At 44.8% G+C, this 25,817-nt stretch overlaps 1 protein-coding gene across 1 annotated transcript; it reads right to left on the bottom strand.

The window, feature by feature from the left end:
* Positions 1 to 20,391: 20,391 nt before the first annotated feature.
* Positions 20,392 to 22,451, bottom strand: LOC124646672 (probable inactive serine/threonine-protein kinase fnkC). Its single transcript, XM_047186759.1, has 5 exons — positions 22,171 to 22,451; positions 21,771 to 21,931; positions 20,900 to 21,191; positions 20,637 to 20,803; positions 20,392 to 20,546 (listed from the first exon to the last, which is right to left on the bottom strand). The coding sequence occupies exons 1-5, from the start codon at positions 22,449 to 22,451 to the stop codon at positions 20,392 to 20,394; spliced, it is 1,056 nt and encodes a 351-aa protein (XP_047042715.1).
* Between the last annotated feature and the right edge of the window lie 3,366 nt (positions 22,452 to 25,817).

Genomic DNA, 25,817 nt, shown 5'->3' with positions numbered 1-25,817 from the left:
CCCTACCCGGGGTCTTCCCCCCGACAATCCAGTCCATACCCAGGACTACTTCCAAACCTTTTGTTCCCAGAATAATCAAATTTGCATAAAAATCTACTTCATGGATTCTGATATGCACATCTTTGCAAAATTTTCTAGCTTTGGTGGTTGAACCAGGTATTTGAACTATCATGACACGCTTCAAATTGATGGGTTGAATTTTACTAGTACGTGCAAAGTCTTCAGTGACAAACGAATGCGATGCTCCCAAATCAAACAACACTCTGGCAGGTACTGAGTTAACAGAAAACATACCCAGTACAACATCTGGTGCTTCTTGGGCTTCTTCAGCATTCATGTGGAAGAGACGGCCGTTGCGGTTATTGGGGGCGAACTTTCTGCCGGTGGAGACACGGCGTTGCTGCTGAGCAGGTGCAGCGGTGTCGGGGGCAGTCTTGGCTAACCTTTTGGGGCACTCATTGGAGTAGTGTCCCACCACTCCACATTCATAACAAGTGATGGTGGACTTGTCCTTGGGGGCGACGGGGACAGCGTTGCTCCCAGTCCTCGGAGCAGTGTTGGTGTTGTTGTTGTTGGGGGCTCTTGCCGGGGCGCGGTTGAAGTTGTTGTTGTGGTTGTTGTTGTTGTAGTTGTTGTGGCCTCCTGGCCTGGGGTTTCCTCCACTCCGGTTCTGAAAACCCGGGCGTGAAGTCTGCATCTGGGGCTTGTTGTTTCTTGGGGCAAAACCTCCGCTTGAGCTGGGGCGATACTTCGGAGTATTGTTGGGCCCACTCTGGTGCATCATGCGTCGTTTGCGGTTCTCATTTGCTTGGTTGAGCTTCCCCTCCATCTGGATGGCGGAGTCCACCAAGGCTTCAAGGTCGGCAAAGGGGATGTTGACTAGCACAGTCTGCATCTCGTCGTGCAGTCCGTTCAGGAATCTCTCCTTCCTCTTCTCTGTGGTATCAGTCTCATCGGGGGCGTACTGTGACAGTGTGAGAAACCTGTCGCGGTATTCGACCACCGACATCCTATTCTATTTGAGTTCCCGGAACTCATCCCTCATCTTCTTGATTAGACCCGGGGGCACGTGGTACTTGCTAAACTTGAGCTTGAAATCTGCCCAAGTCATGATCTGTCCCGCATTCATGGCACGGGTGCTGATCCACCAGGCTCGGGCTGGTCCTGCAAGGTAGTGAGTGGCAAACAAGACCTTCTCTGCGGCTTCGACTCCCGCTACTTCTAAGTTGTTCTCCATGGTCTGGAGCCAATCATCGGCATCGAGTGGCTCTTCGGTCTTGCTAAACACTGGAGGGTTGGTGTTCTGAAAGTCCTTGAGTTTTGATCCAGGGTGATCATGGTTTCCATGGCCGTGGTTGTTGTTAGCAATATGTTGCAGTGCAGCTATGTTGGCTTGTCTTTCAGCTCTTTCATTCTCTCGATCTTCCATCAAGGTCTGCAGCAGTTGCATCATGGCTTCTTGGCTGGTGTTGCGAGTGGGAGGGGCCATCTGAACATTTGAGACAGATCATGAGATAAGAGGGAATTTTCTATGGCTTATTTTGGGTAAGTTCAAAAATTTAAAACTTGAATTCTTTTGATGTAGACAAACACACATTCGTTCATTCAAACATCACATATTACAAGCTAACACATCCATGCTTTTAAGAACCATTTTTCTCGCGCTACGATACAAGGGACGGGATACAACTCACACCTACATAAATGATCTAGTGCAACTATACCTCATCATCCACATCGATCGGGACGAAGTCATCGGCTCCGGCCTCCAGGAACTCGTAGTCCTCAACATCAGTGTACTCGTCTTCCTCGAAGTCATCGTCATCACTCAGGAAAGCTTCTCCTCCCTGAATGTCTTCACCTTCATCTTCCATCTCTCTCAGCTGGTCCTCTTGGGCCTTGACAGTGGCCTCCAAGGATGCTATCTTGGCGCGAAGGCGCGCAATGGTAGCGTCCTTCTTGGCACGCTGCTGGCGGAGTGACTTGCGGTCCTTTGCAAGCATCTTGATCGCATCGGCATGCTGAGCCAGTGCAAGGTGAGTCTGGTTGGCGTAGGCGCGGGAGTTGTCCAGCTCTGGCGAGTGCGGTACAACATGAAGTCCAGATGCTCAGCGTGGTGCCTCAGCTCGGGGTGGGGCTGCAGTTCCATGGGTACTCCTACGGAATCACGCCTAACGAGGTGAGCATAGCGAGACGCTAAGATTGCCACCATGTTCTGCCCGCACAGACGGGCAAGTGCTTCCTGAAGAGCACGAGCGAGTCCGTCCAGCCAGTTGATTTCCCTGAAGGAGAAGAGGATCCTCTCAGAGGTTGGAGGTTCCATCTTGCCCCTCAAGTCAGCGGTGATGATCCACTGAAGCTCCCCTCTGGGCTGGTCGTTGACCTCGACTTCATGAAACTCCGGGTGCGGGCGTCCAAGAAAGTCCGACAGGGCATCTAGGTCTGTCTCGAAAATCAGACTCCCACCATTCCCCAGCTGGTAAAACTTGGTGTTGACTGGCTCCATCTAAAAGTGAAATGGATGAGTAAGTTAAAGAGTGAACAAGTGTGTCAAAATTTTAGGTAGATTCATAAGGAAGAGCATGACTTATCAATTTGAAAAGATCTCAAGGAAAAGAGTGTGAATAATTTTTCATAAGTATTCACTTCATTTGATTTTTGAAACTAAGTTTTTCAGACGTCCATTCTAACTAGGGTCTCCTAAGTTCAAACAATGGCTCTGATACCAACTTGTCAACACCCGGATTTTTAAGTCCAGATGCCTATTATGCCATACATCGCAATCCTAGGAAGATTGTTGTTGCGAGACATAACAGTCGATATCATCAGTCATCATTCATTACAAACCATAGTCGTCTTACAAATTCAGATCACATGATCCAATATTACACAAATAGTTAATCTAATGATAAACGAACACATTACATAGCGGAAGCATAATAGAAGGGGACTATCTAGTCCACAGGCCACCTCTTGACGTTAGAAGAACTCCTAGTTGGTGTAGACGTCCTGCTGACCGTCATCTTCGTACTGTGGCTCCTCTTCATAGTCTGGCCATTGGAATAGCCAGGGACACAACCATGAGTACTTTAAAGTACTCGCAAACTAATACTAGTGTAAGTACTATCAATTTTAGTAATGGGGTGCTAAGCTCTAGTTTTATTTGCATAAAGCCAATTTTAGTTCACAAGCATTTGATAAAAGACTCTTCATATGCTAACTAACTCAAGTGGGAACATTAGTGTCATTCCCACAACTCAGTTGTGATTCAAGTCAAGTCACCATTCAATACCTCAACCCTTTTCAAAGAAATATCTGACAACGGTAACACTATGGCCTTTCCAACTGTCCGTAACCGTGGACACGGCTATTCGAATAGATTTACACTCTGCAGAGTTTGCACACTTGTGCCACAACATTTGATTACATCCGTCAGGGATAACCCTGAATCATCGTAACTCAGTACGCGGATCATCAACCATAACCTTTCACTTACATACCCTAGTATAGGTACCTCTCGCCATGAGCTTGACCTCCCAGTGAAGAAAAACCGTCAGCCTGGGAACTGCACAGGGCTTGGGCCGTACATTCACCTCATTTCACATCATATCACTTTTAACGGAGGAAGCCTCGGCATAACCCCTATGATGCTTGTTCAGAGGGAACCCCTACTAAGATGCATAAACTTCTAGTTAAGCCCTACCCATAATCAGGTATTGTGGGGGTACTCAAATATTGGAAAGGTATCACATTCAAACCAACCATCAGTTTTATCAAAGTTCACCAAGTCCTTCACAAGTCATATCCAACTTCAAAATCTTTCAATAGAATGATTCATCATTCCAAGGTTTTCAAAGTCACTTCACTTCACAAGTTTCCATCTAGAGTAGTCAATTTTATTTGTTAGCACTAGCACCTAGTCATGAGGGGTGCTACTTAACTCATAAGCTTTCTAGGCTAAGTTTGATACTCTTGCTCTACTCTATACTTAGACCAAAGTTAACTATAAAAGTAAGCTTTAAATAAACAAGTAAAACTTGCAAGGTATAAACTTGGGATAGGATCATTGAACATAAGGTAAGGTGGAATGGTGCCTTGCTCAAGAGACCCTTGCACTTGCAAGAATATTAGCTTGCCTTGGTGGGTGTACTGGTCAAAGTGGTCTTCCTCCTCCTGGTAGTAGACCTCCTCCTCCTGGTAGTAGACCTCCTCCTCCTGGTACTCCTCGGTACTAGCGACTAAAAACGGATACGAGGTAACAATCACCAAACAAGCTTAAGGGCTAGACTAAACACACAAAGGGGTTCACACAAACTATCCTAGCATCATCACATACCTAACATGTGGGTTGAATTTGTTTTCTTACTTGAAGAAAAATAATTTCCTCTCATTACAATTATTAACTAGTGCTTCTCTTTAGTTCTTGGAGGAAATAATTTCCTCTCATTGAATCTTTATTAAGATTTAATTTCCTCCACAAATCATGTATGAATCCATGTTGACCAAGGTCAACCATTCATCATCATCATTTGAGAGAAGGATTTAAATGAGGTAGAGTACCTCATGCAATTTAACATTACTTTGATCATAAGTTAATGTCATCAACTAAGTCAATATGAGATTTTGTAGAACATGGTTACTACCTCATATTGAGTTACTTGAGACAAGATTTAAATGAGAGCAAGCCTCTCATATGATTTAAAAATAGTTTTGAACAATATCACTTGACTAGAAATAGCCATAGAGTCCTTTATTTAAACTAGGCCATGATCATACAAGGTAACCATGACTTATTTTTACAGAAACATGTAGTGTAAGTGAAATGTGATTTATGGGAGTTGGAATCAACTCAAAAGCAGTTTTGGTTGATTTTTAATAATTTTTTGAAGTTGCAAAAGTCCCGGCCTTGTTATTTTTGTCACATTAAATCTACAAAAAATCTCATGCTGAGACCAGTTTAGTTGGATAGATCTTTTCTCTAGCTTTCCAACCATATGTAATTCATCAAATTTTGTTGAGCCAAATTGATTCTATTCAATTTTGAACAAAGCATCTGTAAGCAAATTTTGAATTAAAACTAAATTCGAATTTGAATTCGCGGGCCTAGGCAGGAAAAGCTACTGGGCCGAAACGGTTTAAACAGGCGAATCCAGCCCACCACGCGTCCATCACGCGTGGGCTGCCTGACGGGTGGGCTCCACCCGTCAGCCTCTCATTACAACGCGAAGCGGTACGGGGGTGTCTGGGCCGCACGATTAGAATGAGATCCAACGGATCTCATTCATCGTCGTCGCCGGCAAGGTAGGGTCTCTGGCGCGGCGCAGGTGGGGGGTCGGAGGGCTCACCGTGGCTCCAGCAAGGGTGGGCAGTGTGCGCGGTGAAGTGGTCGTCGACGGCGAAGCTCCAGGTACTGGCGGCAGCTCCGGGGATGGCTCCAATCGACGGCGGCGAGCTGCGGCACTGGCGGCCTCCGGTGGTGAAATTGGCGAGCTCTGGTGGCTAATCGAGGCGAGGAGGTGGTCGAGGAGGTCGAGTGAGGAGTGGGGATGGTGTTGGTGTGAAGAAATGGACGAGGGGAGGCATGTATTTATAGTGGCGGAAGGAGGGCAGGGTACTGCAGCAATGGCGACCGTGGCGCGGCGTTGCGGCGGCGTAGGGAGGTAGGCGAGGGCGGCGTCCTGTTCCACACGTCATGGCGGTTCTTCTGGCGGCGACGGCTAGGCTAGGCGGTGCCAAACGCGGTCGGGCGGTTGCGAGGATCTACGCGGCAGTGGCGGGATGTGGTCGTCGTCTCCGGCAGCAGCGGGCGCGGGTCGGTGAAGGGAGCATGTCCGTGAGGTTCCTCGTGTCGCGGGGAGGCTCCAAGAGAGAGAAGGGGTCCAGGGGTGGCGCAGTGCGTCGAGGCGACGCGTGTGCTGCGCGTGCCCGTGGGCGCGTCCATGCCGTCGTCGGCATGCACAGGGCGTCGTGGGCGCGTGTGTGTCTGGTGCCTGTGGGGCATTTCTTCGACACTGGCTAGCTCAGGTGGGTTCAGTAGGGTGTGGTGGCGTCGTTTGGCAGGGTGGCCAGGTTTGGAGGGAGAAGGAGAGAGAGGGAGCATGCCATGGGGAACATCGCCGACATGGCCATGGCTATGCCATGTTTGGCCCTCCTCCTAGGGTTTTAATGCTTGGGTTAGGGCTAGAGGGGACCAGGGAACATGGCTAAATCAAGTGGTTTTCAGAAATGGGGCTAGGCACTATTTCAAATAGTGAAATTTGGATTGGACAAGATTTGCTCACCAAGTGTTTGTGAATATGGCCGCATGAATTCAATTTTGAAATTTTTGAATGAAACTTGTTGGATTTGTTTCAAATGATCAACAACACACATTGGTGGTGGTGGCATTAAAAAATAAAAAGAATTGCAAAATTTCAATTTGAATAGGATGTTGAATGTGTTAAAAAGTCCCAACTTTGCTTGAGCATAACTTTTGATCTAGGATGAATTTGTACTGGTGGTCTTTACCAAAGTTGTTCACTTTGATGTGTAATTGGATGAGGTGCAAATAGTTGGAATTGTTTGGTTTGAAAATCTCTAAATACAGTCTCAAAGTAGACATCAGGCTGAAATTGGCAGAATTGACCATTAGTGCATGTGAGCACAATTTGATTTCAAATTTGATTTGAGTTTCTTTGATTCCAAAAGTGTTTATAAACGTTTAGTAACATAATACAACTAATGGTGCAAGCCAAAATGGTCTAGGTTGATGATTTGCAAAAATGGCATAAACCATATGTGAGGGTTTTGTGAATTTTCCATTTTATTTTCTTTTCTTCCTTTTTAACTTTCTTTGTGATCTTCAAAGATCAAGTTAGGGTTTTAAGTTGTAACACATAAGCACACAAGTAATCATCATGGTAATCTCACACAATAATGCACAAACCTTATGCATGGCACTATATGCAAATAAAAGTTTTTGTTGGTTCTAAATTTTGAGTATTTGGAAATCTTCTTCTTCATTGATTTGAAATTTGGGATGTTACAATTGTAGTCTAATTTTAGCTATATGTATGCATGAACTGTCCAAGTGCAATGCAATTTTGTCTTGCGCGCTAGTTTTTTTAAAATATGCAGTTCTACGTTTGTCGAACCCCAAAACTGAGTTGGGTGCCCTGGAAGCAAATTCACTCACATATTCGTCCACAGTTGCGCCGCTAGGAGGATTCGACACCACTTGATCTCGTGCCGCCGCCCACTGGTTGCATGCCAATTTTATCGCGTCCCAACGAACTTGGAGGGATCGGTATGTGCGATCGACAGGATGGCGAACGCGAGGTATCAATTTATGGAATTTGTCCTCGATGCGGTGCCAGTACCGCTTCCCGGTTTGATCGGTGCTGGAGACTACATCCATCTACCCCCACATCGGCCCAAGCTCCGCACAACGTTGCGTCTTTTATTTCCGTGTAGTTTTTTGCCCTTCTTTTATTCTTCTTTCCATTGGCCTCGACCTCAACCACACCTTCGTCGGCTTCATCTTCTTCCCCATCGTCCCCTTCTTCCCCTTCATCCTCATCTTCCTCCCCATCTGCACCCATCCCAACATCGAATGGAGCGAGTGGAGCAATGTTTACCTCGTCTAACATCTCCATGTACGAGGCGTTGCCATTCCTACCAATAATCGACCTCAATTTATGCTCGCAAAAAAAGATTTGGAGTTGAAATTTTTACCTTGTTGACCCGTCATCGAGCATGTCCTAGGTGTCGCCATTCGTGTTGGCAACCGGCGGCGGCGATGGGGATGCGAGCGGGCGTGGGGCACCACGGCTCATCGTCGTATTCGACTTTGTTCTCTTCGGCGCCAAAGTCTTTGATTTAGCGTTGGATGTCTTCAGAGCCGTCGGCTTGGCTGCGGCGGCCCCTTTGGCGACAACTGGGACATCACCACTGGCCACGGCACCAGTTTGTGGGACCACGTGCGTTCCCAAGTGCTGCCGCGTGAAGAAGCTCGTGGACGCGACCAGGCTTGCGATGACGGCGCGGGTGGCGGGAGCTCCGGCAGCCACGAGAGAGGGTGGTAGGGCCTGTGAGCTAGCACCGGGGGCCGGCGGGGTCGATTCGATAGTTATGCCAGCGAGATCGGGCGGCGGTGGCGCAGAGGACGGTGAGGGCGCGCAGATCGGCGGGGGCGACAGTTGGGAGGAGGTGAAAGTTCCGTCATGCGCAAACTAGGGGTTTCGTTCGGGTTGCGTTCGGTTCGTTCGTTCGACCCCTACAAATACATGGAGAGTTGGGGTTTCGGTATCGGCCTGAATTTTTTTTTCAATTTAACTAGTATACGGTCGCTGATCTGCGCTGATTTTCGAACCAAACCCCTAAATTTACGGTTATTATTAGGTTTTGGCCATTTTACGGGATCTGCTAGACATGCTATAAGTCCGCAAGTATGGCATGTTGGAGTTTGCATTGCTTCTTCAATTTCCCACGTGCAAACGTTACTGCAAGAGCCAAGGCAAACTTTTGAATCATCGTTGGGAATGGCAGGATGCACCCCATCCCAATTTGTGAACATTATAACAAACTATGCCACAAATAGGCCATAACTACTACCTCCGTTTCGAGGAATAAGGCGTACGCGTATTTCAAGACGAACTTTGACCATAAAGATTGAGCAACAAAATCTTGATTATATTATATGTAATTAGTATCATTAGATTCCTATTGAAAAGAACTTTTCAATGATACTAATTTCATACAAACAATGTTTATCTATTTGAAGTAATTCTTGGTCAAACAAAAAACACGTAAAACGAGGGTGCCTTATTCCTTTAAACAGAGGTAGTATATCATTTGGCTTGATTGAAAACCTTAAATCTTCATACATGATAGTCCATTTTGTGAAAACCTTAAATATCAGGCTTTCTCCGTTGCCCAGCTGGTAAAACTTGTTGTGGTTGAGCTGCTCCATCTATAGGTGAATTGGATGAGTAAGTTAGAGAAGTGCAAGTGTGTCAAAATTTTATGTAGAATTACAAGGAAAAGTAAAGCATGAATTTCCCATTTTGAAAAGATCTCAAGGGTAAGAGTGTGAATAAGTTTTTCATAAATGTTCACTTTACTTGGTTTGAAACTAAGTTTTTCAGACGTCCATTCTAACTAGGGCCTCCTAAGGTCAAAGAATGGCTCTGATACCAAACTTGTCAACACCCGGATTTTTAAGTCCAGATGCCTATTATGCCATACATCGCAATCCCAGGAAGATTGTTTTTGCGAGACATAATAAGTTCATATCACAGCACATCATTCATTACAAACCATAATAGTCTTACATCAAAGGATCACATGATCCAGTCTTAATACAATAGTTGATCTAAGGATCAATTACAACACACATAGCGGAAATACGTAGTAGAAGTCCATCTATTCCACACGAAACGCTTGACGTCAGGAGACGATCCTAGTTATCGTAGACGTCCTGCTATCCATCATCCTGATACCACTGCTCCTCTTAATAGTCTGGCCATTTGAATAGCCAGGGACACAGCCATGAGTACTTTAAAGTACTCGCAAACTAGCACTAGTGCAAGTACTAACAATTTTAGTAAGAGGGTTCTAAGCTCTAGGTTCATTTGCATAAAGCTAGTTTTATTTCATAAGCATTTAGTAATCAAAAATTCTTCATTTGCCTAACTTAACTCAAGTGGGAACATTAGTGTCATTCCCACAACTCTGTTGTGATCAAGTCAAACTCACCTTTCAATTCACCATTCACTTTTAGAAATCATCTGGCAACGGAATAGTATGGCCATCCAACCGTCCATAACCGCGGACAAAGCTATTCGAATAGGCTTACACTCTGCAGAGGTTGCACACTTGTGCCACAACATTTGATTACATCCGTCAGGGATAGCCCTTAATAATCATACTCAGTATGCGGATCATCAACCATTAACCTTTCACTTACATACCCTAGTATAGGCACCTCCCCCCTGAGCTTGGCCTCCCAGTGATAGCCATCTGCCATCCTGGGAATTGCACAGGGCTTGGGTAAGACATTCAACTCTTTTCACATCATTTCACTTTCAAGGGAGGCAGCCTTGGCATAACCTCTATGACGCTTGTTTAGAGGAAACCCATACTAAGATGCATAAATTTCCAGCTAAAGCCTTACCCATAATCAGGTATTGTGGGGGTAATCAACAATTGGAATGGTATCGCATCCGAACCCAATCATCACTTTTTGTCAAATTCACCATGTCATTCAAGTCATATTCACGTTCAAAATCTTTCAATAAAATGACTCATCATTCCAAGGTTTTCAAAATCAATTGATTCACATGTTCCCATCTAAAGTAGTCAATTTTAGTTTTAGCACTAGCAACTAGTCATGAGGGGTGCTAACTAACCTGTAGCTCTCTAGACTAACTTTGATGTTCTTGTACTACTCCATATCTAGACTCAAGTTAACTATAAAAGTAAACCTTGATAACCAAAGTAAAAGCTTTGCAAGATAAAAACTTGGGCTTGGAAAGTAAAGTCCTTAAACACAGAATAATTTTGCAAAGGTGCCTTGCTCAAGTAGAGCTTGCAGTAGGGTAGCTTGCAAGAGTATAGCTTGCCTTGATTGGTACAGTGATCAAAGTTTTCTTCTTCTTCTTAGAAGACCTCCTCTTCCTCCTAGCCTTCGGTACTAGCGTCTATAAACGGATACGAGATATACAATCACCAAACAATGCGTAAGTAGTAGAATTAACACTCAAAGGGATCACACAAGCTAATCTAGCATCACAACATTATTAACATGGTGGTTGGCTTTGTTTACTTGTAAGAAAAATAATTTCCTCCCATTGAAATATTGATTAGGGTTTCTATTTATTTCCTTTGAGAAATAATTTCCTCTCATTAAATCTTATTAAGATTTAATCTCCTCAAATAATAAGTATGAGATCATGTTGACCAAAGTCGACACTTCATATTTACCATTTGGGAAAATTATTTAAATGAGATTCTATATCTCATGCAATTTAAACACTACTAAAGAAATAAATTAATATCACTAAGTAATCAAATATGAGGTTCTATAGACCAAGGTCATTATCTCATATTGAATTACTTGGGACATTGATTTAAATGAGGGGATACCTCTCATACCATTTGAGAAATAATTTGGGGTAATTTAAATGGACTAGAAATGGCCACATAGCCATTATTTTGCTCTAGCCCATGATCATAGTAAACAACTATGCTATATTTTTACATATTCATGTAGAGTATTTGAAATGTGAATTATGAGAGTTGGAATCAACTCAAAATAAGTTATGACTGACTTTTTTATAATTGTTTGAATTTGGAAAAGGTACTGACTTGTTATATTTACTACATGAGTTCTACAATAAACCTAGGGCTGAAACCAGTGGGGTTGGTTAGGGAATTTCATAAGCCTTCCAGAAATATAAAATTCATCAATTTTGGCTCAGTAGATTTTGTTCTATTGAAATCTGAAAATGGAAACAGTATTGAATTTTGATTTAAATGTCTTAAACGAATTTGAATTCCTGGGCTCGCGCGGGAAAAGTTAACGGGCCAGAGGAGAAAAGGGCAGCAGGCCGGCCCAGCTACGAGTCTCGCACGCACGGGCCTCTGACAAGGGGCTCCACCTGTCAGTGGGTCTTTAAACCCGAAACGGTACGCGTGAGAGAGAGACGTTGGATTCGAATGCGATCCAACGGCGCACGATCATCGTCGTCTCCGACGAGATCGAGCACTGGCCGCGGCGAGGGTGGGGGGTCGGAGGCTCACCGGCGCTCCGGCGATGATCGGCGACGACGCAGGGCGAGGTTGTCGACAACGACGGTTCTCCTGGTACTGGTGGCGTCTCCTGGGGTGGCGCCAATCTTCGTCTTCGTCTGTGGCGGCTCCGCAGCACTCCGGCGAGCAATTGGTGGTCTACGGTCTAAATTGAGGTGAGGCGAGGCTCGAGGAGGGGTTCTGAGATGAGAGGAGGCGATGGTGTGGAGGTTGAGCACGGGGCAGTGCTCCTTTTATAGGGGCGATGAGGTCTGAGGCGCAAGGGGCAGGTCGACCATGGGGATGTCGCTTCTGGGGCGGAGAGGCTTGGGCGATGACACGGCGGTGTTCTCTACGTCACAGCGAGCACGACAGGCGTGATTGCACAGAAAATGGAGGGCTAACGCGAGCAGGAGCGTGACGGGAGCTTGCAGTACCGTGGCGATCGTCGGCGATGAGGACGACGGCGGCAGGGCAGGGGAGAGAGAGTGAGCGTGTCTATCGTCTTCCTGGTGTCGTGGCGAGGCTCTGTGCAGACACGGAGGTCAAACGGAGGACGGAGGCGACGGGACAGTGACGCGCTCTAGTGCGCTCTGCGTCGTGTCCGTGCATGCTCTGGCGTCACGGGCTGATGTGGGCGCGTCCTCTCCTGCCGTTGCAGTGCTCTCCTTGGTCGAGGGAGGTGTCCATCGTGTTCAGGGGAGTGAAAGGGAGGTCAAGGACATGGTGAGATCATCCAGAAGTGAGAGGAGAAGAGTTGGCACGGTGGAGTGGCATGATGCCACGGCATGGCTTGGTACCGGATGAAATCATGCATGATCCGAGTCTTTGAGGCTTGGCATTGTTTCCTGGGTGCAAGAGTGAGCTGGTGACATGGGTATACCCTTCGGGTACCCATTATTAGTATACCTGGCTCGGCCCAATATAGAGAAGACTCAATATGGAGAAGGCCCAACAAGGCAACCCGAAGATGTAGTCGACTAGGACTCTTGTAAACCCTAGACTGGTTGCATATATAAAGCTAGCCAGGGCACCCGAAATAGAGAGGCCAACAGATAGACAGAATATAGACAACATAGCTCCGCCTACGGCGGCACCCTGTAAACACATCTATGATCATATACTGGATTGCTAGCAGCACGTAGGGATTCTCCACCGAGGGGATCCGAAGCTGGGTACATCGTGTGCCTAATCTCACTCCCGGAATCTCCATCGTCGCTCTCTCCCGAAACCCAAGTCTACAATACGTAGGCATTGCCGAGGTGTTCCCTTGTTAATTGGCGCCGTCTGTGGGGATTTGCGGCGACTGGATTTTGTTATCCGGGCGGGATCCTTCATCAACATCGACGACAAGATCTTCAACAACAACAACAGTTTCAATCCGATGCAGCTTGATCTCGTGGTCGCAGGATCCGCGCAGCATCATCTACGCCAACTCAACAGTATAAATCGCCGCCAGTTTGTTTCCATGTTGGAGCGTCGCACGTTGCGTGGCCAAGAAAGGAAGTTACAAATCCAGATGCATCCATCCAAGCAAGACAAAGATTCGTCTGGGTCTCGTGGCAACAAAGGCAGTATCATTGTCGTATAGGAAATGTAGGAAGCCAAGCCTCCGTACAAGATTCCAAGAAAAAAAAAGATGGCAGCCTATTTCACGGAAGTGCAAAGAATATTCACGTGGAGCCAAGGATTAGCAAAGGAAAAAAGTAAGGGGAGATCGATCGTGCTGGGTAGTACTACTAGCTCATGTACACATACACTATTTCCAACGGAGCTGACAGTCGTCGGGTCTGCGCGAACAAACTCGAAAGATACTTCGGTTTAGTCGTAGCCACTGAAAGCTTCAACTACGGACAACTTCATCGCCATGGAGTTCGAAAGAATCTGCATCACCGACATCACCATTGACTACAAACACTGCCAAATCTACGACTGTAGATTGGAATAAGCTCTGATTATTTGCCTGTCACGGACTTGCCATCACACATTCGACATACTAGGGGGCTCACCCGTTGAGGGTCTGTCTGCGTTTTCTTCATAGACTACGTCCTCTACATCAACTGCGTCCAACGCAACAACTACCACCGGCCAGGCGTCGCACGACTACATCAACTATCCGCCGCATGACATGTTTTCATGTTGGCTCTGCCGCAATCGATAAAAAGCTAAGTTTTCCTCTTCCTCCAAGATTGAATTATTTATTTACTTTCGCCACACCCGAATACTCGGGGGCTGCATCATTACATCATTAGAGCAAATTCACTTAGGACGGTGCCATTATTTCGTTACCACAAATATACTCGGTTATTTGGTAAATTTCTTTTTTTCGGCTCTGGATATATCTTCTCCGGCTCAGTAGAATTATTTTCTTCGGCTCAGTGGATTTATTTTCGGCTTAGTGAAATTACCTTCTTCGGGTCACTGGATTCATCTTCTTCGGCTTATTGGATTTTTCTTCATGGGATTCATCTTATAAGATTCATCTATATGGATATTACTGGTTTATTCTTATACAACATTACCCGAGACATTTCGAGTCAATGGATTTATCATCGAGGATTATTATTGGATTTATTTCAATGGATTCATCTTCTATGGTTATTACTGGATTCTTCGGGTCAATGGATTCATCCTCTATGATATCAGCGGATTCATCTTCTATGGTTATTTCTGGATTCTTCGCGTCAATGGATTCATCATCTATGATATCAGCGAATTCATCTTCAATTATTTCATCCTTAATGGCCTTCTTTCGGCGACACGGATAATACTCGGGGGCTCGACAACGACTTCGCCCCAAGTAAAACAACTGTGACACGACGTCTAAGCAACAATTATGACATCACCTCAGCAGCGCTCGGGGGCTTGGCTATTTCTTCATCAAACAATTTAGCGGCATTTATTTTCGCTATTTGGTGGTTTCTACTTCTGCTCGACTTCTTCTCTGCACTCGAAGACTTCATCGCGCCGACTTCGTCGTGCCCAATAAGCTAAGTGTTCCTTTGTTTTACGCCAAAGTTGATTATCATTTACTTTCGTCGCACCCGACACTTGGGGGCTGTGCGGCATATATTCACTTTACATAACATCGAATCTGAGCATCTGACACCGCATGCGAAAAAGAGAGTCAAGGGAAAGATAGAAAAAGTTTGTTTATTTGTGCAGGAGAAAGCAAAATTCAAAATATATAAGAGAGAACCCGACGAAATTGTCTACAGGGAGAACTCGACGAAATTGTCTTCAAGAAATAACAGGACCCGAAGAATTATCTTCAGGGATGTCCCGAAAAATTATCTTCAGGGAGATCCCGAAGAATTATCCTCAAAGAGGACCCGAAGAATTGTCCTCAAGGAGGACCCGAAGAAATTTCCTGAGAGAGGAACTCGACAAAATTTTCATCAAGGAGAAACCAAAAAAAAGGAGGAGAAAAAAAAGAGGATGGACAAATCTTCGGGTCCATTGACTCGTCATTTGTTCTGAGCAAGAGCATCGGCGATGTGCCTGACGACAATATAGAAGAACCAATATATTCGGCTGTATCATCAAGCCTGAGAGAAAAATATAGAAGAACCCGCAAAATGGGTCATTGCATGAGCCGAACAAGGCACTCGACAATATATTCTCAGAACGCCAAAGTTGCGAACAATTTCTGAATGCCGCAAAACTTTGCGAAGGTAAGACCCCAGATCCGTTACGTGTGGCGTGGCGCCGTCTCGACGTCGGTTTGCTACTTTTATCCGTATCAACGAGATACGAAGAAAAATCCTAACGGACGCGTTAGGTACCCGATAAAATATGGCCGGGACTCGACGAGAATGGTAAGACCTTAAGCGGCACTTGTCGAGTTAACACCGGTATCCCGAGATCATGTCCGGGGACGTGATCTTGAAGTAGGTTTTTGCGGATTGCCACTAGAGCAGTTAACTAGTACCTGATCCAGTCAGATGAACTAGCCCCAATTACCATTATCCCTGTACAATATAGATATGGATGTCAAATAAAAATAGCAATGGCCTGGAGTCGATAAAAAGAGGGGCTGCGCCAAGTTGTTTATCGAGTAGTACAACTTGAGCCTATGCCTAGGTGCAAGCACCTGCCCATAGGCTCGGGGGCTACTCTTATCGAGAGTATTATTCACCCTCCCGATAAGATACAAGAAAGAAGAAAAATTATGGTGTCGATTAAAAGCAAGTTGAGCTTACACCCAAGTGCAAACACTTGGCTGTAGCCTCGGGGGCTACTCCCATCGGGAGCGCTGGTCGCGCACCCGATAGAAAAATAACTTCGACAGCATCTACGACAATCAAGCTTTGTAGACTCAACTCGATTTTACGATTCGAGTGGAGCCTACTCCCATCGGGAGCCCATGGATTTCATCAAGTCCACCAGAAATATAGTTAAGTTCTTCATCGAGTAGTACAACTTGAGTCTATGCCCAAGTGCAAGCACTTGACCATAGACTCGGGGGCTACTCCCATCGAGAGCGCTGTCGCGCACCCGATAGAAAAATAATTTCGAGAATCGTCGACATCATCTATGCTACACATGATCTACGACATGGACCTCGCCTTCAGAGATGATTATGCTTGGAGTCTCTACGCAAGTCTTCGACTTCCCTAGACACTCGGGGGCTACTGACATGGGTATACCCTTCGGGTACCCATTATTAGTATACCTGGCTCGGCCCAATATAGAGAAGACCCAATATGGAGAAGGCCCAACAAGGCAACCCGAAGATGTAGTCGACTAGGACTCTTGTAAACCCTAGGCTGGTTGCATATATAAAGCTAGCCAGGGCACCCGAAATAGAGAGGCCAACAGATAGACAGAATATAGACAACATAGCTCCGCCTACGGCGGCACCCTGTAAACACATATATGATCATATACTGGATTGCTAGCAGCACGTAGGGATCCTCCACCGAGGGGACCCGAAGCTGGGTACATCGTGTGCCTAATCTCGCTCCCGGAATCTCCATCGTCGCTCTCTCCCGAAACCCAAGTCTACAATACGTAGGCATTTCCGAGGTGTTCCCTTGTCAGCTGGTGATGACCTAGGCTTGATGGTGGAGGCTAAAACATGCTGGATAATAGAGTGTTGGGCGTTGAGGATTTGTGCACACCATGTGTTCGATGAAATGGCCGCATGAACTTTATTTTTGAATTTTGCCAAACTTTTGCATGGGTGTGATTCAAATAATGTTTGGCTCCTATTGGTGGTGTTGGTTTGCAAAATGAAGAAGATTTGGTGAAATCCAAATTGGGTGTGATCTTGATTCTGTTTTGATGTTGCAACTTTGCCTGCCATTTATAAGCATTTGAAAAGAAATCAGTCAAGGTGGTCAACACCAAAAGTGTTCACCTTGATGAGGTCTTCGATGAGGTGCAAAGAGTTGAGCAAGTTTAGTTTAGAAATCTCTAAATGAAGGGGCTCAAAGTGGGTACCCTGATATAAATGGCGCAAATGACCATTATCATATGTGAGTGAGTTTTGAATTTTCTTTTGATTTGTTTTGCATTTCTTTGATTAAAAAGTGATTATTATTGGTTTAGTAATGTTTCCCAACCATTCATCCAAGGTAGGATGGCCTAGGTTATGGTTTTGCAAAAATGGCCATAGGCCCATATGTGGGGTTTATTTGATTTTCTTCTCTTTCTTCTTTGTCCCTCTTTGATATCATTTGGCATGGTTTAGGGTTTAGGAACATTTCAAAATACTTCACACAAGCATCATGGAAAAACTCAAAACATTTAGGCATGAGCACTATGCACACCATCCAACTCAAATAAAGTTTTTGTTGGTTCCAATTTTTGAATAATAGAAATTGATTCTCTTTATTGATTTGGAAACTTGGGATGTTACAAACACTCCCTCATCAAAGACAATGTCTCGAGAGATATACACACGACCACTCGAGATATTAAGACACTTGTAACCTTTGTGAAGGCCACTATAGCCAAGGAAGGCACATTGCTTGGAACGAAATTCTAGTTTGTGGCGATTATAGGGGCGGAGATTAGGCCAACATGCACACCCAAAAATGCGCAAGAATGAGTAGTCCCCCTTTTTTCCAAAGAGACGTTCCATGGGAGTTTGTGAGTCGATAACCTTGCTAGGAAGACGATTGATCAAATAAACAGAGGTAAGAAAAGCTTCATTCCAGAATTTCAAAGGCATGGAGGCATATGCAAGAAGTGAAAGACCAACCTCCACAATATGCCTATGTTTGGGTTCAGCTGGCCCATTTTGCTGATGCGCATGAGGACATGAAACAAGATGGGAAATACCAATCCGCTGGAAAAAGGTGTTAAGTTTTTGATACTCTCCACCCCAATCGGTTTGTACTGCTATAATTTTCTTATCAAAGAGTCGCTCAACATGATTTTGAAAGTCATGAAATTTCTGAAACACATCAAATCTCTTTTTCAAGAGATATATCCAAGTTAACTTGCTATAATCATCAATAAAACTCACATAATATTGAAAACGGCCAAAGGAGCCTGATGCAGGACCCCAAACATCTGAAAATACAAGTTCAAGAGGGGAGGTAGAAACACTAGATGATGTTGGATATGGGAGTTGATGACTCTTAGCCTTTTGACAGGCATCACAAACAGAATCTTTATTTGACCCCACTAAACGGAATGTTATTCTCGCGAAGAACTTGATGAACCACTCCTGAAGATGGATGTCATAGATGCTTATGCCAAAGCGATGAAGAAGACTTGATGACGCCATGTGCTTGACGACCGAGTCATGACGTGGATGAAGATGGAAGGGGTATAGCCCATCCACAAATCTACCGCGGAGCAGAACCTCCCTCATGTCCTAGTCCTTAATGAAAAACGACTCAGGCCAATACTCAACAAAGGCATGATTATCACGAGTGAGACGACTAGTAGGTAGTAAACTTTTGGTGGCTTTGGGAACATGAAGAATTTTATTAAGATGCAAGTCATGATTAGGGGTACGAAAAATAGAAAAACCAACATGCCGTATATCCATACCCGCACCACTGGCTGTGTGAATTTTCTCATGCCCATTGTAACGATCTCTCACATGGAGTTTGTCCAGCTCACGGGTGATATGATCAGTAGCTCCAGAATCATTTCCAAACGAATAATTTCAACGAAATCTTTCAATTTCTCATTTTATTATGTTCCAGAGTACCAGTTTGTGTCAACCCCCTATTGTCCAACAGCTGCCCCAACTGACTTCTCAGGACCACGGTAGTTCTTGTGGAACCTCTTCCAGCAGGCCAACGCAATATACCCTTCTTTGCCACAGACCTGGCACACGGGTCTGGGACCATCACCATAGTTTGGGCGGTACCCTTGGTTTCCACGGCCACCATTGCCGCCTCCATTAACACGTGGCTGATATCCACGTTCGTCATAACCACGCTGCTCATAGCGCTGCTGCTGCTCATACCCGCGCTGATCGGGACAGCCGCCACCACCACGGCCACCTCCACCGTGATTCCCACCACGAGGACCACCACGGCCACCACGCATCGCTGCATTCACCGAGGAATCGCCAGTAGGGTTCTGCTCTCCTAATATGGCCTCATAGGAGATCAGTTGAGCATAGATATCACTCAAACTGACAAACTTTTCCGCCTTAATCAAAGCGTTGATAGCAGCTACGAAGCCATTGTAGACCTCCTCATCTAAGCCAGCAAGGACATGCGATATAACATCCTCATTGTCAAGCGGCTTGCCTGCAGCCGCCATCTCATCAACCGGATTCTTTATCTCGTTGAAGTAAACTGTAGCAGTCTTGTTCTCATTCATGCAATTGTTCAGCTGGGTGCGCAGCTGAACCACACGTGCCTTGGATTGCGATGCAAACATCTCCATCACAGTTTTCCACACGCTCGCAGAACTGGATAATCCAACCATCTCCGTGAGAACTTCTCGTGACATGTTCCTCACAAGGTAGCTGAGGATAGTCTTATCGGCGGCAATCCACCGCGCATACTCAGGATTTGAAATCATCACATCCTTCCCATCCTTGTCCTGAAACTTCAATTCCTTAGCAGGTTTCGGCATGGATCCGTCAAGGAGCCCGAACAGCTGGGCACCATGAATATCCGGCAGCACCTGCGTTTGCCAGCGTTGAGGCTGCCAGACCCCGGTTCCGGGGAAGAGGTTGAGGACGAAGCCTGGAACGCCATGGCCAACACGGACAGTTGACAGCGAGCTCCACCAGACGATGACGGCGGCTGTTCGGGCGTCAGCGGCTAGACCTAGATGCGATCGTGGAAGAGTGGCTCTGATACCATATCAAAAAATAATGGGAAGCGTAAACCCTAACACAGGGTACACCGGTGCTTATATATTGATATACGGTGGGCCTCCTCGTGTATAGCGAGGGGTATACAATACAGGAGAATACAAAGGTATATACAACTAGAGAATACACAGTTTAACATGTAAATCATTCATTAATCATGGCACTACACCAAAAATACATGACCAGCACCTTAGAAAACATACCCATTTCCGAATGTTTCTTTGGGATTTGCAGTTTTAGACTTGTAACAATACCAGAAGACACGAAGGCAGAATAATAATTTAAGCTAAGCACATAAGCACACTTTGGCATAGGCGGTACTATAGCTACTTAATCTCGGAGGAACCAATGACTGCAAGCTCAACTACAATGCAGCACTTTGTTTTCACCAGATAAGCATTTGCCGGGTCCTTGAAATCTTCCAGCGATATCAACTTCTTCCATCCCCAACTGTCGAAATTCTTTGCGTACTGGTACCGAGCTAAAGAGAAAACAACGTGTCAGACAGGAAATGTGATCATAAAAGTGCAATTAGAATCTGAACTCCTGTTCATTGCATAAAAGAGCGAACCTTTTCCTGTGGTGAAGAGCTTGCCAGTTTCAAGGTTTTTGATGGAGATGCTACTTTCTATCAGTTTTGCAGAGTTCTTGTGAAGTGTATCCGCTACCTTCCTGACCAGGTACAAGGAGAGGTGGTTCCCATTCGTATCGTCTCCAGATGGATAGATTTTGATGGACCTGAAAATTCAGCAAATTATGTATGAAACCAGTAGTTAAGCGTTAAAAAATTATGAGTCATGTTAAGCACTGCAAATTCAAGAAGGTAAGTATCACCATTTGTGTCCACAGAGCTCAAACTCTGGAGAGTCGCTTGGATTCTTCAACACAAAGAAGTCCTCAATGTTCCAGGTATAGACTTGGGGTTTACTGCAGATGTTTTTCGTCTTCTGAACAAACAACGTCTCTGACACATCGTTATCTTTAGCAACGACAGCTGTGATGAACTCGACGGCGAAAACACAGCTATTGTTAACAAGGAATCCAGAGGAAATTTCCTTCAGTACCGCGAGAGGAAGCATGCATGAGATCCCACAACTTAAGCTTTCACTGTGGAACTTGTGGCTAACTGCAAACCAAATATTCAAATGTAAGGCTTGTTAGGAGAACTGTTGTTTTTGTCTTCTAAGAGCATCACTAGTAGTACCCTCAAACCCTCAAATCCTGAAACCAGTCTAAAGGTTGAGAATTGACATTTTTTAGCACTTATAAGGATTGAAAAATAGGGGCAAATACTAGAACACTCAAACCCGTAAAAAACGGTTATTTCCCACAGTGGAGGAATAGGGGTTGGGGTTGTTTCCCCTCTCCAACCCTCACTTTTAAAGGTTGGGAGGGCAAACCCGGGGTCCAACCCTCAAAATTATTTAAGGGTTTAGGGGTTTAGGGGTTCTAATCTTTGCGTTTTTTTCATTCCAACCCGTAGAAAAACGGTTATTTATGAGGGTTTGAGGGTTTAAGGGTACTACTAGTGATGCTCTAACAGGTAAGTTACACTTCCAGTCAAGCGACTGACTAGATCGTTTTCCATAAAGGGCGTTGTACAAAAGCATCAAGACGATACATAGGAGACTTGGCCTCTACGACAATACTAAACCAAATAGTTGAAGAACCTGTTTCATTTTTCAGCAATAATTTCCCAAGGTACCTTGATGTTCATGGTGTTTTCCAAATGACTGGTCATATATCAGAAACTTCAAAGTTGTCTCCATGTTGATGTCCGATTTCGCACGACCCAGCCTAAGCTGAAGAGAGACATATTCATTCTGGTCACCACTTTTTGTGTCCCTTGGGTTTAGTTTCAAGTACCTGCGAGTCAAATCAAGAGAAAGGTCACCTCAGAATAAAATCAAGAGAAAGGAATAGACAAGAAGAAAGTGAGAATAATTTCTTTCTTTTTCTGAAGGGCCGGATATTAGCTAATTAGCTAATCAGATAAATACAGAATAGAGAAAACAAGTGATAAATGAATTTTTTGTGCATGACATTGTATGCATCGAGCTCTCTGTTGGGATAGCTGAAAAGAAACATCATGCTAATAATTGTACCAGATCAACCCTCTCATCTGAAACACATTGGAGTAGGTCAGTCCTTGACCCTTCTCAAGAAGCGAGGAGAAACCATCGATCCTCCACTTGAAGGTTGTCACCGTGGGAGCAGCTGCCTCGTCGGATGCGTTGTTTGATCCGCCTCTGGCCGGAAAAGGTGCCTCGTCGGATACCTGGTTTGATCCGGCTTTCGCGGGCGAAGGTGCCACTTTTAATCCCTGCTTTGATCCTCCGGCAACAACATATTTTCTTGCATCAGTAATAGCCTTAAAGGATGGCATATAGCGTCTTAGATGATTATGAGACGAGTTCTCATTGTAGGAAGAAGCAAAGAGGGACCTCTTTTTTCAAGAACACAAAGCAAAGAAAAGCTCAAAACAAATCCTTACTGCAGGTGCCAGTAACACATGAGTTGCCCATAGCTCCCGCACTTCCTCTTCACGGGAACCCTCTGCAATCGAAATCAATCACCGTGCCGTTTAATTTATAACATACAGAGTTGTACACATTATATCCTGATAATATTCATAGGCAAGTGAAGAACCGCAGATCTCAACCAAATAATAGTTACTGCTAAAAAAGAACGAAGATCAAGAGAGCTTCACATCGCTCTTGATTAAATTGCATTACGAAACCCCAAATTAACCATCTGATGAAAGATGACACGGAGACAAGATTGGGTTAGGAGTGGGAGCTGGGGCGGAGCATACCTCGCAGGCCGTGGTGTCCTGCTAGCCGACGATGGTTTGGTACCTTGAACCCTGAGCAGCCACAAGGAGGGTTTATGGAGGCGCCGGGGAGATGCGATATGGGTATGGCAAGCTCGACTTCCTTGGCCTGCTCACCGTGAAGGATAGGGGTTTCACGAGGCGGATCCAGTTCCCTGTTTCCGGAAAAAGGCCAACTTTGTCTCCTATTTTTTTTTTTTGCGGGAAAAAATCCTAAACATACTGATACGATTCCGTACAAGAAATGCCCACGGAGCAGCGCGGGCCCACTGTAACAAGGACCATGTTCATATCTTCAGCCAGGATTCTTTTTGAGCTGTGGGATGGAAACAAAAATGGACGGCAAGAAATAGGGCTGACGATTCACTCGTATCCGACGGCAAATTCGACAAAAATAACCCAAACTTAAAACAAATTTGAAAAATGAACCTCTGGTGAAACTATTTCACGGAACTAACCCTTTTGGGTAGGCCTGTCCGAGTGGCGCTTCACTCCACATCATAGCGGTAATGGGAATGGTGTTGCACTTCATGCCAGCGTGGCGATGCGGGATAGGCCGTGGCCCACCCCGGCATATGTAGCGCCGCTCCTATAGGCGCTATACTTCTTAGCGTAGCGCTGCTCGGAGAGGCGCTATCCTACGACTTAGGATTTGGTGGCGCGAGGCACCCTGCCATCCCCTCCTAGAACCCATAAGTTGTGGTTGTTGGTTGGTCCTCTCTCCCCCTGACCCGGCTGTTCCCCTCTCTCCCCGTGACCCGGCTGTTCCTCTCTCTCCCCTTCTCAAATGCTATTTAAAAGTACTTAGATTTGTTACATCTGCCCATGGATTTCGTTCTCAACCTCTCCCTCTAGGTAATCTCCTCCGTTCCCCTCGTTTTCATCCCAAGAAAGCATCACATTTTTTGATGGATTTGGTGAAACCCTAGGTTATGATGGATTTGTTTTTTGAATGGATTGTTCAAATCATGTGTGGTGATTAATATGTGTATATGAATATGTAATCATTTGGCAACATAGTTGCTACATTACCCTAACTTGCATTAAACATGCAGGCTTGACAGGAAGAAGCAAAGAAAGATCAAGAACTGGCTTGACTATCATAGGAGCCATGATAGGAAGAAGCAAAGAAATATCAAAAATGGCGGCTAATAGGTTGCAATATCAGATCCTAAGATGTGTGTACATAAAAATCAATATGGTTTTATTAGATCCAGAATAATTTAGGATTGTCTGGCCTGGACTTTGGACTATTTATATCAAGGCCAAGTGTCTAAAAAACATATTATCATTTTGAAGCTAGACTTTTAAAGGACTTTTGATTCTGTGGAACATGAAGCTCTTTAGGGAATCTTGGATTAGACGGGTCGGAGATTTTCTTTAGCTTTAGGAGTTTCCTCTGTATTATTGAATGGTATTCCAGGAAACAATTCCATTGCAAAAGGGGAGTGAAGCAGGGAGATCCTGTGTCTCCTCCCCTGCATGTCCTTGGTGGTGACCTTTTACAATATGTAGTCAATGCCATGCTTGCAGCTGGAGATATCAAATTGCCGATTATTACTATTGACCCAAACTTCCCCATTATCCAACATGCAGATGACACATTATTGATTATGTGAGCTTATTTGGTACAAGTGCTAGCTCTAGAGGAGGTGCTAAAAAATACTCTGAATCTACTAGTTTGAATATAAATTATCACAAACCTTCAGTGATGGCTATCAATGTGGAGGACCGTGGCATTCAACAACTGGCTCAAGGATTTGGGTGCCAAATCGGGGTCTTGCCTTTCACATATCTTGGATTGGCTGTTGGTACTACAAAACCATCTATCCAAGAACTGTCACCTATTGTGCATAGGTTAGAAAGAAGTTTAACAGCTACCTCTTGTTTTTTTTGTCTCAAGGAGCTGGATCACAGCTCATTATTTCAGCCTTCTCTTGCATTCCACTGTCCATATCCCACCTGGAATCATAAAGCAACTTAACAAGATAATTAGGCAATGTCTTTGAAGGGATAATCAGGATATTCCTAAACAATCATTGGTAGCATGGAACATGATTTGTAAGCCTTGGGGATTACGGATTTTTAGAAGAAGAATGATGCGCTGCTGATTAAGTTCCTTCATAAATTCTATAACAAGAATTTAGATATTTCCTTGGTAAAGTTAATTTGGGATGTAGCAAAGCTGATGGATAATTATCGATCAATGGCCAAACCTGAGGTTAAGAGTGGGGAGACAATTTTGTTTCGGTCTGATGAATGGGAAGTGTATGATTCCCGAGTTCCTCTGCAACAGAGATTTCCTAGCCTATTTTCCTTTGCTAAGGATGAGAAGATATCACTCAAGGACATGGTCATGCTCTTGGATAGGCCTGAGGAGTTTCATCTTCCTTTATCCAGTCAGGCATATGATGAATATATGCTAATTCAACAATTTACTGGGAGATTTGGATTTAAGAGAGGTTGGATGTGATGAGTGGAAATGTGCTTCTGGAGATTATAAGCCGCACAAATATTAGTTATCCTTATATGATCATATTCAAGCACAACCGCAATATATATGGATCTGGAAGAGCAAATGCATCATGAAGATTAAAATGTGTACTTGGTTGCTGCTAAGTGATAGATTGAATACAAAAGATTTGTTGCAGCGAAGGCATTGGCAGGTCACTGATGACTACAAACATGTTCTATGCTCTGCTAGGATCCACGAAGATAGAGATCACCTCTTTTTCAATTGCAATTTTAGCATCACGATTTGGAATTCTTTGCAGATTACTTGGGGTACTGATTGTTGCATATCGCAGTTGACTCAGTATGCCAGGAGAAGTTATAAGCACCGTTTGGTCAGTGAGGTTGCATCGTTAGCCTGTTGGCCTATTTGGAAGGTTTAGAATGCTAATTTTTTTATCAAATTTA

Source organism: Lolium rigidum, chromosome 4 (genome assembly GCF_022539505.1).
Source record: "Lolium rigidum isolate FL_2022 chromosome 4, APGP_CSIRO_Lrig_0.1, whole genome shotgun sequence".
Lineage (NCBI taxonomy): Eukaryota > Viridiplantae > Streptophyta > Magnoliopsida > Poales > Poaceae > Lolium > Lolium rigidum.
Note: the sequence above shows the minus strand (reverse complement) of the source record. Positions and strands in the feature narration are given on the sequence as shown.

Excerpts from the sequence above, each read along its gene's own strand:
- LOC124646672 (XM_047186759.1), bottom strand. The coding sequence starts at position 22,451 with ATGCCATCCTTTAAGGCTATTACTGATGCAAGAAAATATGTTGTTGCC. Across the intron at positions 21,932-22,170 it reads CAGATGAGAGGGTTGATCTG|GTACTTGAAACTAAACCCAA; the intron begins GTACAATTATTA and ends TTTGACTCGCAG. Across the intron at positions 21,192-21,770 it reads AAAACACCATGAACATCAAG|TTAGCCACAAGTTCCACAGT; the intron begins GTACCTTGGGAA and ends TTTGGTTTGCAG.